The 14258-nt window shown below is 34.4% G+C and overlaps 1 protein-coding gene and 1 non-coding gene across 13 annotated transcripts in view; both read left to right on the top strand.

The window, feature by feature from the left end:
* Positions 1-14252, top strand: part of TAB3 (TGF-beta activated kinase 1 (MAP3K7) binding protein 3) — a 54647-nt gene extending 40395 nt beyond the window's left edge. For 10 of the 12 annotated variants that reach the window (XM_015594384.2, XM_015594381.2, XM_025051358.1 and 7 more), the window contains 3 exons: positions 1304-1397; positions 4356-4439; positions 13566-14252. In XM_015594384.2, coding sequence (XP_015449870.1) covers positions 1304-1397; positions 4356-4439; positions 13566-13714 — 327 coding nt within the window. In that variant the 3' untranslated portion in view covers positions 13715-14252. Of the gene's footprint in view, positions 1-1303; positions 1398-4355; positions 4440-10317; positions 10420-13565 lie in introns of all 12 variants that reach the window. The other 2 variants (XM_025051359.1, XR_001517498.2) reach the window with 2 other exon arrangements.
* Positions 9016-9146, top strand: LOC112484959. The gene has a single exon (XR_003048303.1). It is a non-coding gene; the product is annotated as a small nucleolar RNA SNORA38 (small nucleolar RNA).
* Positions 14253-14258: the final 6 nt, after the last annotated feature.

Below are 14258 nucleotides of genomic sequence, written 5' to 3'. Positions count from 1 at the left end.
AAGGTATAAGCATTTTACATGTTAAAGTCACGTGGCTTACACATAGGAATGAGAAAAGAAAAGCAATCCCTAATAAATATTTCTAAATGACTTTTGTGTTCTGGCATTCTAAGGGATTGTTGCTTTTATTATATTCTGCCTGTTATAGCACTTATTTTAAGTTGGCATTCTCAATTATTCTGGTAATACCTCGTAACAGCCTAAGATCTTGCATTATTGTGAATTGAAATATTTGCTCATTTTTCTTCATTCTATTAACATTCAGTTTTTATTAGCAAAATACATGTTTTCAACACAATGGGATTTTACTCTGTCTTCCTATCATAGCAGATTTTTATCTTTTACTTTATAAATTACCTTAGAAATTTAGTTAAGGCAGTGCTAAAAGCTTTAGTACCCCGTGCCTCTGGAGTCTAAACCCTCATTTTATTTTTTAATGTACATATATGTAAAATAGTAAAGGAATTTAGAATGTTGAGAAAGTAAAGGCTTCCGAAAGCTTTATTTAACGGAAGAATAGGGCTCTCTTCACATTTTATGTTTCATGTATGCCCCCAAAAGACTTAAGGTGTAGGTTGCGCTGGAAAGGTCAAGGCAAAAGGAAACAAAGATGGAGGAAGAAGAGTCTGTTCCTGAAAATTTCATATACTATATTAATTGCCTTTGTTGACCTCAAATGAACACAAAAAAAGATTTCTATGTAAGTTTATATAAAAGAGTTCTATATGAATTCTGGCTCTTTAAATTACCAGCTTTTATGACCTTGGGAAAACTATATAACTTGTGCCTTAGCTTCCTCATGTATAAATTCGGGGTGATATTAGTACTTTCTTGAGAGATTGTTTTGAGAAAGAATGAGAATTCTGGTAAACACAGTGCCTGCCACTCAGTGTTAATTAAAACTAGTACTGTTATAATTTTTATCATCCTGGACAAGACTAAAAGCATGGGTGTTGCTTGTTTAAAAGGTTGATATTTGTCCCTTACCATAAATACATAGAAATAAAATATTCTCAGTGTTTTGTGATAACAATGGTAGTGTTTTGTATGGTAGAACAGTCTAGTATTGTACCGTGCCACATTATGTGCAGATTTTTGTTTATATGTGGCCATATCGATGCCCCATTTTACTGGACTATTCCTTGAAAAACATATATAGGACTTCTTAAACATGCCCTCTTATGGACTAAGGCCATATTTTTGCTAATAAACAATCAGAACAATTAACATGAATAGCAGTTCTTAAATGTTGGGCTTGATAATGACTTTCCCACAATTGCTATTTTGGGTCCTTTCTTACTAGCCTGAGGAAATGACAAGATTGAGAAGCATGAACAGACAACTCCAGATAAATGTTGACTGTACACTGAAAGAAGTTGACCTCCTTCAATCTAGAGGTATAGACTTGATTATTTGGTAAACCATAAGTAATAGTGTGGTGTTTTAAGCTGCTTAAATAGCTATCATTTTGGTTTTACATATTTAAGAGAGTTTTTATCCATTATAAGATTGCAATCCTGGTAAACAGATCCCTTCACCCCCATATGGTTCTAGATAGAGCAGATATATATGGGGGATTAAAAATAGTTTTTACATTGGCAATTTCATCAAGTTCTTATCACTATTCTATGTTGTTTCTCTGCGTTTATCCTCTTAGTCATTTACTGTAAATATTTTATAAGTTGATGGGTTTTAATTCTAAAGCTTAGTAGATTATATTATATGATAGTCACCTAAAATATTTTTTAAAGTAGGAATCTCAAATCAGAATATCATATTTCTCAGTTTTAAAGTAAATTCCATATACCATTATGTTATCTGTTACATGAAAATATCCAACTATATCTTAGAGTTTTAGGGGTGAGGTGAGGGGTTGGCTTTCTTATAGAAGTGTACTACATACAGTAGAAGCTCTCTTAACTAACTTTCATTTACCCAACTCGTCAGGTTAGAGATGTTCTTCATTTTCTCTGTAAAATATACTGACCAAGCCCACAGATGCTGCACACCTGTGACAGGCCACATCCTGGCACATCCATATACCTTTGCTCCAATCAGTGGAATTGTCTGCTTACCAAGAGTCAGTCCTGTTCCCAAACCTGCTTGTGCCAGTTACTATACTACTGTAAAAACCAAAGGGAAATGCTTTTTAAACACTCAGGTAAATCAAATAGGGGCTGAATTACATATGGATGAAAACAACTGAAAAGGATTAAGGGAGGAAATCATCAAAATCTAAGAGGATTCTATCTTCAAAATAAATGTTCTTAAAGGTATCTTTATTGCTCCATTCTAACAAAATCAAAACAGGAAATTATAGATCAGGGTTCAGCAAACTAGCCAGCTGTCTGTTTTTTAAAATAAAGTTTTAGTGGAATGTAGCCACGCCCATTTGTTTATATGTTGTCTTGGGCTGCTTTTGTGCTTCAGCACAGTTGAGGGCTTCCAACAGAGACTTATTCATAGCGCCTAAAATGTTTATTATGTGGCCCTTTACAGAAAAAGTTTGCCTATCTCACTTTAGGTCATCACGGGTGTAGTTAATATAAGACTATATAGAACCTTTATTCAATAGACAACCTAAAGAAAGGGTCTTGATCCAACATTAAAATACTGCTATGTTTAACTGCTTTGTTAAAGTTGATGTGTAATTTTTATTAACAATCCTATGTTTTAATCAGCCCTCCTCTTACTGTTCTTAAGAGAGCTTCTACTGTATTTGGGGAGTATATAATAAAGTGCCCCATTGCCATTTTTAGGCAAAGTTACAGTGGAAGCAGGGGAACCCAAAAGATGGAACTGTCTGGAACAATAGAAGCAAATTTGAATGTGAAAGTTGAACAGTCTAGTTATGTGCCCTTAAAATTATTTTCAGAAGCCTAGTCACAGTAATTCTTTCATTGCTTAAAGCTAGTGGGCTGTAGAAAGAATTGCTGTTCATAATGTGGGGGTTATACAAAGTACTGCTGCTGTATTAGAAGAGTGCATCAGTTTTTTTTGCTTGTGTTCTTTGAAGCAAAACAAGAAACAAACATTTGGTTAGGATATTTATAGTAAGCCTTATGGGTTTAGAAATTAGAATGTGAGCTATAACTTAAGTAATTGAAGAAATACATATACAGCATCTTAAAAGCATAAAAAAGATCCAATTAATATATCAAATAGCATTGTGGCTTTCATGAACCATCATAGGAGTTATTTTCAGGAAATTATCTTAAAATAGCATATCCAAATGGATAAAAGCATTTGTAGTAGGACCTGCAAGGGAAACCACTGTTAAGATTTTATAAGTGAAGAGCTGTGGTTTTGGTCTCCATTGAGCAACAAAGAGCTCTTTTTGGTGCTTAAGCATTTCTAAATCTCCTTTCATAAGGGGTTCAAATGTATCCATTTTATACTAAATTCTACTCTTTCATGCTCTGGAAAATTTTTATGTAAATTTCCAATCTGAACTTTTAAAAAATGAAATTAGACATTTTTGGGGACATTTAGACTAGTTGCAAATCAGTGCATGATTTGATGAAAAGCAACGTTACTGTTGGTTTTCGTGGGGAAAACTTGTTGGGAAAAAAAATCAGGCAATATATTTGAATTATCAGTACCATATAGCATCCTCTGTAAATGAGCATGGGTACGGTTAAAAAGCTTAACTGGAATTATGTGCAGAACAAGTAGGTTGCAGTGATAGGTTCACAGAAGTGAAGGTAGGACCCAAAGCTGGCACTGGATCAAAACTGACTTTGGAGGAGTCATGGCAGGAGATGGGGCTGAAATACACATTAGATCAGGGAGTGAACATTTTAGATCTGAAAATTTTTTGGGGAGACAAAATTCTCAGGGATTGTTCTATTGTTCTGAAATGGCACTGTATCATCTTTGATCAATGATAAGTCTATAGGCAGCATTTTAAAAATTCTCCTTGTCTTGAAGATAGGAATCCATGAGCTGCTGCTATCATAATTTGATTAATCTTTATAAGAGATAAAATCTTCTTCTCATGGTTCATTAAAATCAGAACAGAAAAACAGTTCAGCCATCCTTTCATTGCTCTCTTTCATTTACCTCCCTAAATGCGCCACATGCTTAATCCTGTCTAGAGAGACTAGCTTTACAGTTAGAAAAATATTCCTGTAGGTGAACACTGTAGACAAACACGGGCGTGGTAGTTTGCTTGGGTCTTTTCTCACAACAATAAATCAATTTCACTGGGAAGAGGGTAGGATATTTAATGAGTTTTGAAACCTTGGAAAACAGTTTCTCTTCTTACATGTTTTTTTCCCATATTTTCCTTAACAAAAATTTCAAATAACAGGAGAGCGAGCCCTAAATATCTGGTGATTTTATTTTTTTTATAGGAAACTTTGATCCTAAAGCCATGAATAATTTTTATGACAACATAGAACCTGGCCCAGTGGTACCACCCAAGCCATCTAAAAAAGGTGAGTAGGGAAATGTCACAAACATCATAGAAATAAATATGAAAATTCTTTTGGAGTTCACATTTATAGCTGAAGAAATTTCTATTAGAGATATTCATTTACTTAAATAATGAATATTCGTTATTCAAGTAAATGAATAAAAAAGTTACCAAATGATGTTATTGTGGCGATAATAAAATGCCATTAAAAAGCACTAAATTATAACTTTTTAAATAGAAATAGTATATTATTATATAATTATAAATTTAGCCAGCACTGTAAAAGCTATAATCCTAAGAGACAGTTCTTACAAGATAATGAGAATTTTAAAGGTATTATACTGGAATGGAAGTTCGATCTGTAGTCGGTATGTTATTTAATTGCCAGGCTACAAAAGAATCCTTGTGTACTCAACAGGTGAGCATAACAGTTAGATTTTAACATAAATCCAAGATTTGGAGGAATCACTATTGGATCATTGTTAAATCATTCCTGTGTAATATTAAAGGGATTAAATCTCTTATTTTTATATACGAGAAGTTTAAATTTGAGTTTTTGAATTTAAACTTTTTCTGCCCCATTCTTATTAATGTCCCATGTTGTTTTAATTCTCAAGACTGAGTTAAAAAATGCATTTCAGATCTTAATCCTTAAGGCAAGCAACTCAAAATAGATTGATTGATCGTGAAGATATATCCAAGAATGGAGAATGCCTTACTTTAAAAAAAAAAAAAATTATCTAAGGGTTTTAATAATCAGAGAATGTATAAATTCTATCTAAATAATGTTACTTGACCTAAATTTCTTAAGTTTTAGTTGTTTTAAGTATTTCATTTATAGGTTGCAACACACCCATCTGTTCTTTTTTATTGTTTGATACTACTGTGGATGTTTCATCTGATCTGTATTTAAAATAGCCTACTGATTTCTAAAAATGGTACAAAGGAGAATCTTAGCTGATGACTGCCAAGTACCAGGTTTGGCACTGTGGCAACATTATATACAGTTTCAATCTGAAAGTCACTGGGTTACATATTATTGATCACTTTAACCATTTGGATTAATAATATACAAGCCTTTAAACTTGATTTTGCTTGAGCATCTATTAAGGGAGCATTACCTACTGGTAATCTACCAGATAAATTTCAGTTAATTGATTCAAAGGCTGTCATGAAAGAATCACCCTATTTAAGGGAGTGCATTAAAAAGTTGCTAACCTGAGAACAAAGGACCAAGTTGATAAGAAATAGTGGACAGTATGTCAACCATGAATTACTTCATTATCATAAACTCTGAAGGGCTCACCATAAGTAACAAAGACACTTCCATCACTTGGAAAATTTCAGGATTTTAGAAGTTATCTCACAGGAGCTGGGGACAAAGCTAGACCTCTTTCTTTGGGCAAGGTCAAATTCTTTGCTACACAATAGTTAAAGCAATGCTTAGAAGTTAATTTATAGCTTTAAATGCTGGCATAAGAAAAGAATATCTTAAAATCAATGACCTAAAATTCCACCTTAAGAAACTATCAAAAACAACAACAACAACAACAACAACAACAACAACAAAAAACAACGAAGTTAGTAGCAGAAAGGAAAGATAAGTCAATGAGACAGAAAACAGAAATAAAGCCAAAAGTTTCATCTTTGAAAGATAATAATCAATAAAATCTGTAGGCTAACTGATCTAGAAAAAAGAATCACAAATTACCAAAATCAGAAATGAAAGATGGTTTATCCATTAAAATAATAAGGGAATGTGATGAACAGCTATATGCCTGCCAATTAACTCGAAACCCTAGATGAAATTCCTTGAAAAATGTAACCTACAAAAACTGAAAACAAGATGAAATAGGAAATAATAGCTGTATATTAAAGAAATTTAATATTATCAAAAATTTTCCCAGAAAGAAAATTCCAGACCCATATGGTTGCACTGTTGGGTGAATTAAAAAAAGGATAATACCAGTCTTATACATACTCTTTGAGAAAATAGAGAAGGAAGGAAAGCATCCCAAATTTTTTTTAATGGAGCCAGCGGAACCCTGATTCCAAAACCTACCCATCCCAACAGATCAATAGCACTTGTGAACATAAAGGCAAAAAAAAAAATCCTTTAAAATCAAATATTTACAATATATAAAAAATATAATACATCATGACCAGGTTGGATTTAGCTCAAGAATGCAGTATTAAAGGAGAAAAAGCATATGATCATTTCACTAGATGCAGTTGACGAAAAAGCATCTGACAGAATTCAGCAGTGATTCTAGATGACATAATTATTTGCAAAGAAAATCTAAGGGTACTAAAAAAACAACTATTAGAACTAAAATGAATTTAACAAGGTCTTGGGATGTAAGGTCAGTGTACAAAAACCACATTTTTATTTATTAGCAAATAATTGGAAATTGAAATTAAAAAGAATTATAATACAATTTTTTATTGTGTGCATTGGAACTAAAGACCTAAATAAATTAAGTAATTTTTAATTAGATCCATATTATCTATTCTTCTTATGTTGCTGTATAAGGTATCCTTATGTTGATTTGTAGATAAAATGTAATACCAATTGTATTCCACTATAGGCTTTTCTTTTTTTGAAATTCATATGGAAATGCAGAAGACTCAGAATAAACAATCTCAAAAAAGAGCAGAAGTTGAAAGTATTATGCTAACCAACTTTAGGACTTACTGTAAAGCTACAGTGATCAGTGTGGCATAGGGATTAAAAAAAAAAAATGGGTAATTGTAACAGAATGGAGAGCCCAGACATAGACCCTCACTTACACCGCCAGTTGATTTTTGACAAAAGCACCAGAGCAACCAGTGGAAAAAGGAAAGTCTTTTCAACAACCAGTCCTGGAAGAACTGGATATCCATATTGGAAAAAAACAAATTTTAATCCTTATTTCACACTATACACAACAATTTGAGATAGGTACCTAAGTATAAGAGATAAATATAAAGCTTCCAGAATAAAACATAGAATATCTTCAAAGATTTTTAGACACAGGAAGCAATGAAAAAAATTGTTAAATTAGCCTTCATTGAACACTTCTCATCAAGAGACACTATTTAAGTGACAAAGCAAGCCACAGACTGGAAGGAAATATTTGCAAAACATGTATCAATTAAAGAACTGATATTGAGAATATATATAAAGAAAGTCTGTGACAATAAAAAGATAGCCCAGTTACAAAAAAAAGGGCAAAACATTTGAACACTTTAGAAAGGAATATATATAAATGGCCAATAAGCACATGAAAATGCTCAACTTGAGTAGCAGACATTAGGGAAATGCAAATTAAAACCCTGAGATACCATCACACACTTACCAAAATAGCTAGATCCCCAAGTTTTTTAAAATGGTCTGGTCATTTCTTATAAAATGATTCAGTTGCCCTAATAGCCCATCAGGTATATCTAAGCATATGTCTACCAAATGACTTGTATTAGAAGATTAATTCTATTTTTATTCATAATAACCCCAAAACTGGAAATAGCCCAGGTGTCCATCAACAGGTGAACAGTTAAACAGACTGATATATTCATACCATGGAATACTGCTCAGCAACGAAACTGAACTACTGATACATGAATCTCAACAACATAATGCGGAATGAAAAATCAAATACAAGGAAAAGGGCATGGGTAGATTTTCTGGGCTAATGATAATGTTCTAAGACTTGGTGTAGGGATTTGGATTATCCAGGTGTATGTGCATTTGTTAAAACTCATAATGGTAAATTTAAGGTTTCTGTATTTCATTGTATAAATTTTACCTCAATAAGTCACAAAGAAATGAAAGTTTTTTGAAGTAATGTGATAGATCAGCTGCCAAGAGCCCATATACTCAGATTATTTTAGCAGTGGTGATATTAATGTTGTGGACATGTCATTCTGTCTTCTGTCTTGGAGACCAACATCATGTATTTGAAGTAGGAAGTTCCTGTTTGGTATACTTCTCAGCTTGGAATTGTGTAGTATGGCTTGCACTAATGTCAAGCTTCACATACATAGTTTCCTACAAGTACCTTTTAAAATAAGTATAAAGGCTCTTTTCCATGGCACTTTTAATTCTAACAAAATTTGCTAAAATTGATATCGGATAGCCCCTTAGAATTAGTCGTACTGGGATTCCAATTATAATTTCTTACTATGTATCAAATTCTCAATAGGTAAATGGTTATATAGATGTTTGATGCTACAAAGGTAAGACATGACTCCTGTCCCAAGCAACTGATACTCTACATATACAGCTTTAATAAAAAGTAGACGAGAAAGCCATCTAAAGTAACGTCTTCACTATAAGTGGATTTCTATTTTAGAAATCAAATTATATTGGTGAGAGTCTAAAATGGTACTGTTACATATACCCTATAGTTTTTAAACCTTTCACCTTTTTCTATTAAAACTTATAAATAATAGGACTTTATAACAGATTTATAAAAGCTCTTTGTTTTTTCTATGAAGTCAAGTTTGAAAACAGATTCTCTTTTAGTTTTTTTTTTTTTAAAGTGTATCTAGTTATTGCAAAAACCTTTTTTGCATTAAATTCTCTTGCAGTACCACTTAAATTTAAAAAGCAAGTAAAACCCTCCTACAAAGGCGTGTCTGTGGTTTCCCGTCTTTGGACACGTAAGAATTGGAGGCAAAGAAATATGGACTTGGAGAAGTCTGGGGCCAGCTTGCTCCTTGCAGGCTCAAGATCAACCATCCCACATAGGGGAAAAAAAGTAAATAAGTAAAAAATGTAAATAACAGAATAGATGTTTTGGGGTTATTAGTTACATGCTAGAAATCCAAGTGGAATATAGACAGTAATCTGAATGAAAGACAGAAAGGGAGACAAAGAAACCTTTTTGCCCTGAATTTAGCAGTTAAATAATACAGTGTGAATGTAAGTTCCTCTCAGTGGCCCATCATTGATAAAGTGGTGAGAGCACTAACCTTGGTGTCCCATGACTAGAGCACTGGTCCTGGTTGTCTTGGCCACTTGACCTTGTTCAGATTCAGTGTGTGTACCAGAGAGGTGATCAGGCCTGGAAAATACAGAAGCTGTGTAAGGGTCAGCGAGAGGAGGTATGTATGCACACTTACCAAGTGCTTTACAAATCTGAGAACTTTACCTTTCCGTGGAGACGCTTACTCTGGTAATGGAGTGCTTTAGTGCCTGAGCACTGCACGGGGGATTCTGGAGCACTGATTTCCAAAGGGGGTTTGTACCAGGGGACTGGCTTGTGGGCTTAGGACTGATTAGAAAAAGCAAGATTTTTTTTTTTTTTTTTTGATTTTTAAGGGCAAATAATATGTAAGTCTGCCATCCTTTTTTTGTTTGTTTTTACTTACTACAAAAGGCTACTTAACTAATAACCTATAAATTAATAGACACAATATTCTAGCAAGAAATTGGGATGCCTGCAGTCCATGTTAGAGAGTGTAGATAACTTGAATCTATGAAATGATTGGGGAGTATGTATTATCAGATAGTTCTTGTTCTAAATTATAAAATGCTAATAGTTAACTAATGTTATTATTGTAATGGGTTTATTCATTAGCCTTATGGGTAGTATACTTTCAACCCATAATTTTCTATTAACTATACTGCTTAATTAGAGAATTGCTAAAATATAATCTCCCAAATTTTGCTCTCACACAGACATTTAGTTATTTAGTGTCTCACCTAAGCCCTAGAAAGTGGGAAACTGGTAAAACAAGGCATTTATTCTAAGTAATTGGAGAGGATGGGAAAAGTTGTAAGAGCAGTATTAATTATGACACTTGCCCTCACAGAACAGTCAACTGTGCATGTCCCATGAGAGATTTTTGTGAGCCCATGCCCTGTTCTAAATGAATGGCTTGATCCCTTCTACCTGGCTTTGCTTCTTCTCGTGCAGACTCAACAGACCTCTGCACAATTGAGAGGAAAGCCCGAAGAATTAGTATGACCTCAAAAATACAGGCGGATGTCTGTGATGCCCAGGCAGCAACTGCAGATGGTTTGTACTTGTGTGTTCGGAGTGTCCAAAGACACGTGTTAACCCGTGTGGAGTTATTAAGACCAACTTTTTACTTTAAAAAATTACTCTTTTACTGAGTTTCTAAGCCCGTACTGTCCAATAGAAAATAAATAAATCAATCAAGTTTGATGTATTTAATCTAGTATATACATGGTGGTATTTCAATATGAGATCAATATAAAATTCTTGTGAGATATTTTACATTTTTTATTTCATACTAAATCTTCAAAATCTGGTGTATGTTTTACACTTAAGCACATCTCAATTCAGAGTGGCCACCATAATATTGGACACATTGCTCTAAGATAATAGTAACTAGAAAGCAAGGCCAAGTAAATAAAAAAATAACTTGAAAGCTCTGGGCTTTATAACTTCTCACTGAAGTTTCCTAATGCTTCTTGAACTTTATCTGTAATCTAAGATAAGGTTTCTAAAAATACTACTGTACATGTTTGAGTTTGTACAACTATTCTACTTTAGAACAAACCAAGCATGAAACTACATCACACTTCATATATTTAAAAAACAAATTCTCCTTTACCACTGGCATATTTCCCGTTATTGAAAAGCTATCTTTGAAACTATGTAGAAAATTTTAAATTTTTGAAAATTTTTGTTGCATCCTTTTGAGCATTTTGTCTCATATATTCTAATTATATTTTATGAAAACAGCCTATCAAAGGAAAAAGCTATTCAGTTTTTGTGTATAAATACGCATATTTTTATTTTCCATGAGGCCTAAAATACCTTAATTTTTAAAGATTCCATAAAAAGATTTCACACCTGTAAATCAAATGAAAATAGACATCTAAAATGTCTTTGGTGTTTTAGTACTTCTCTGTGATGAAATGAGCGGTCTTTTTTTAGGACCAACAATTATACAATAATTTTATATAGGTGCCTTTTAAATATCTTTTTTGATAAGTAACTTCAGAGTGATTTCTGTTTCCAAATTCAGTTGTTATAGTACTGAGGAGTAGTATTGCCTCTTTGGTATTAGGATGTATTAGGATTACTTCGAAGAAACAGGCTGATGCAAGGGAAGCTCTGAAAACACAGTAGAAGTTACACTTTTGTAAGGGACATTTACATTTATAAAGGCAATCTCCATTTGTAAGGGAGCCTTCCCTGGTACCAGAGAGTGTTGTGACTCTGAACCTCCAGAGAATCTTAGCAATGGAGAAAGGAAACTACTTAAATTTACATAACAAACCTTACCCTTATTTACTGTGCTTTTTTTTTTTTTTTTTATAAGCTTCCCATAGGTGGATCCCCCCGCTCTAACATCTTTCTTTTGTCTTTAGCTGGAGGTGGTATTTTAGGTGGTGGCTTGGGCCATTTAGGTATTTACTGTTTTCCTGGGTCTCTCCGTTGTATTACAGGAGGTATACATGTTATTTAACTGCTTGATTTTGTCCTGTTAATGTCTTTTATTACAAGGGGGTGGGGGTGTCTTAGCTAAGAACTCAGAAGGGTAGAGGGGAATTGCTTTTTCCTTCCTTACAGTGTGAAACAGTGAATAAGAAAGAGTCCCCAAGTATTCTGAATTAGTTAGGTTAAAAGAGGTTTTTCAGTTTAGAAAAAAGGAGAGTTTGGAAAACCTTTAATGTTAAACATTTGCAGTCACAATCTAAAATTGAAGGCTGTGTTTGGAATTAGCATAGAAAGATAGATATAAATAACATTTTAAGGGTTTTAACATCTTAAATTTTTTCACTCTATGATAAATGCTTCATGAAATAAATAGTCACCTACCCTAAGAAAGTATTTTATTCTTTTAAAAGCTTACTATACCAGAGAGGACCATTTCTGGAAATGGCATATAGAACATTTGTGTTTTCTATTCCTCCATATGAGACAAAAAAGAAAACTATTAAGTCTACATGTTTTAGATTCATGAGCCAAAAGATAGGAGATGGGTGATAATCACAGTTAAAAGCAGCAGTTGAAGCCAGAGAAACAAGCCCATCTCCTTTTTATAATCACAGGAAGAATCTGGAGAACCCAGTGGTTGGTTTTTTGTTGTCGTGAGGCTGTGATCACCTTCCCATGTGAGCCAGAGCCAGAGCCAGACTGCGCTAAGGCTCTGGCTCTGGGCTCTAACACTCAGTTCTCTTTACCTCTTAGGGAATGTTCACACCGGCCATTTGTCATGAAAGACAAATTGATAAACCAGTCAGCTCATTAACTTCCAATGGAAAATATGCTTAACCCCAAATGGTAACTGATAAAAGCCTCCTCAGATCTCAGTTTCTTTTGTTACCTGCTTAGGAGGGCTGCTTACCTTAGATTGTGATCTCATTTCCAGTTCACAGTGAAGATTTTCCAGTTTTACAGGTAGATTTTCCCAGCTTACTGACCTTGCGCCTGATTCCAAGGTGAATTTCGAACAGGAGAGCTTTTTAGCGTTCCAGTCACTGACCCCATTTTCACTAGGGACTGTTCCTAAAAGGCAAGATTTACAAATTAGTTCTAGAAGCAGATAGCCTTTTTGAGTGCAAGGCCAGAGAGAATGAGGACCTAAGAGGACTAAGTTTCAAGGTTTTTTTAAAAATTAAAATCCTTAGGACCAACATAAGGTTACCAATATTTTATATTGCCAGGTATAGACATTTAAAAAACCTAATATCTGAAGGCCATTTCAATATCAAAAAGATAGGAAAGAATCTGAGAATAAAAGACAATCTTCTATATAATTAAACATATGCATTTTGTGGAACTGAAGGTCTTCTGGAAGAAAGCATACGTTTAATCAAGATGTTTAATACTGTGTGGCAGGTACTGTGTGGGGGATGTCATGGTTGGCTGAAGATGGCAGGAGGCAGAATTTAACATGCTATATAACGTTTCTCAATTTTTTCATTTGAACTATCTGCTGTCTATGGATAATGAACTAGGAAGGTAATCAGTGCTAGTAGACTTTGAAGAAATATGTATCATACACTTCCTGTTTGGCTATGCATTTCTGATAGATATGTCTACTAACTGGCTTTCACGTAAGGGAGGTAGTTTCCTACCTTACCTAGCTTTTTTTTGGTGGTGGGGGGGTAGTTTTTAATTTCAGTTTGGGTCATACTTGAAAAGAATCTCAATCTCTTGTTTCTTTCAATCCTAACTTCCCTCAGAGCATCTACCTGGCTCCAGACAGAGTCCTCGGACACATCCCCAAGATGAAGACTATGAAGGGGCCCCATGGAATTGTGACAGCTGTACCTTTCTGAACCACCCAGCACTAAATCGTTGTGAGCAGTGTGAGATGCCCCGGTACACTTGAATTCAGAAGAGTCTGCACCTGGTTGGAAATGAAACTTAGAGCACCCATGAGAAGAAAAAGAAACCGTGGGAATTTTCATTTCAGGTTACATAGGGGGGAGGAGGATTGACAGACACTGTAGCTGCTGGAGCTCACTAAAGGAAAAATGGGGAGGGTTCCCCATTAAGAAAGGGTCCCCCCCCCCTTTCTTAACTCATTACAGAGTGAGAGACAGAAAGAGACACTTGACACTGGGAAAGGAGTCACTCCTGAAAGAATGTACACAGAGAAGTCAAGAGCTCTTCTGTGCAATCCCATCTATTCAAGTCACTGCTAAGTGGCCCTTATGTTATAAACTAGAACTTTGAATCGTAGTGTGATATGTTACAGTTTATGCAGACAAACTGTGAATTCCCAGAGCAGACTTAACCTGGTCACAGCTCTCTGGAAAACCAAGGGGTCCCCATGCTTCTTCCTGTCTCTTCCTACTGAAGAGAAGGGCAGGAAAAAGCACTCAGAACATGATCTTTGGGGGCAAAATAATAAGGGTATTTGTAATTGCTGC

This window comes from Pteropus alecto, unplaced genomic scaffold, assembly GCF_000325575.1.
Source record: "Pteropus alecto unplaced genomic scaffold, ASM32557v1 scaffold248, whole genome shotgun sequence".
NCBI classification, from domain to species: Eukaryota; Metazoa; Chordata; class Mammalia; order Chiroptera; family Pteropodidae; genus Pteropus; species Pteropus alecto.
Note: the sequence above shows the minus strand (reverse complement) of the source record. Positions and strands in the feature narration are given on the sequence as shown.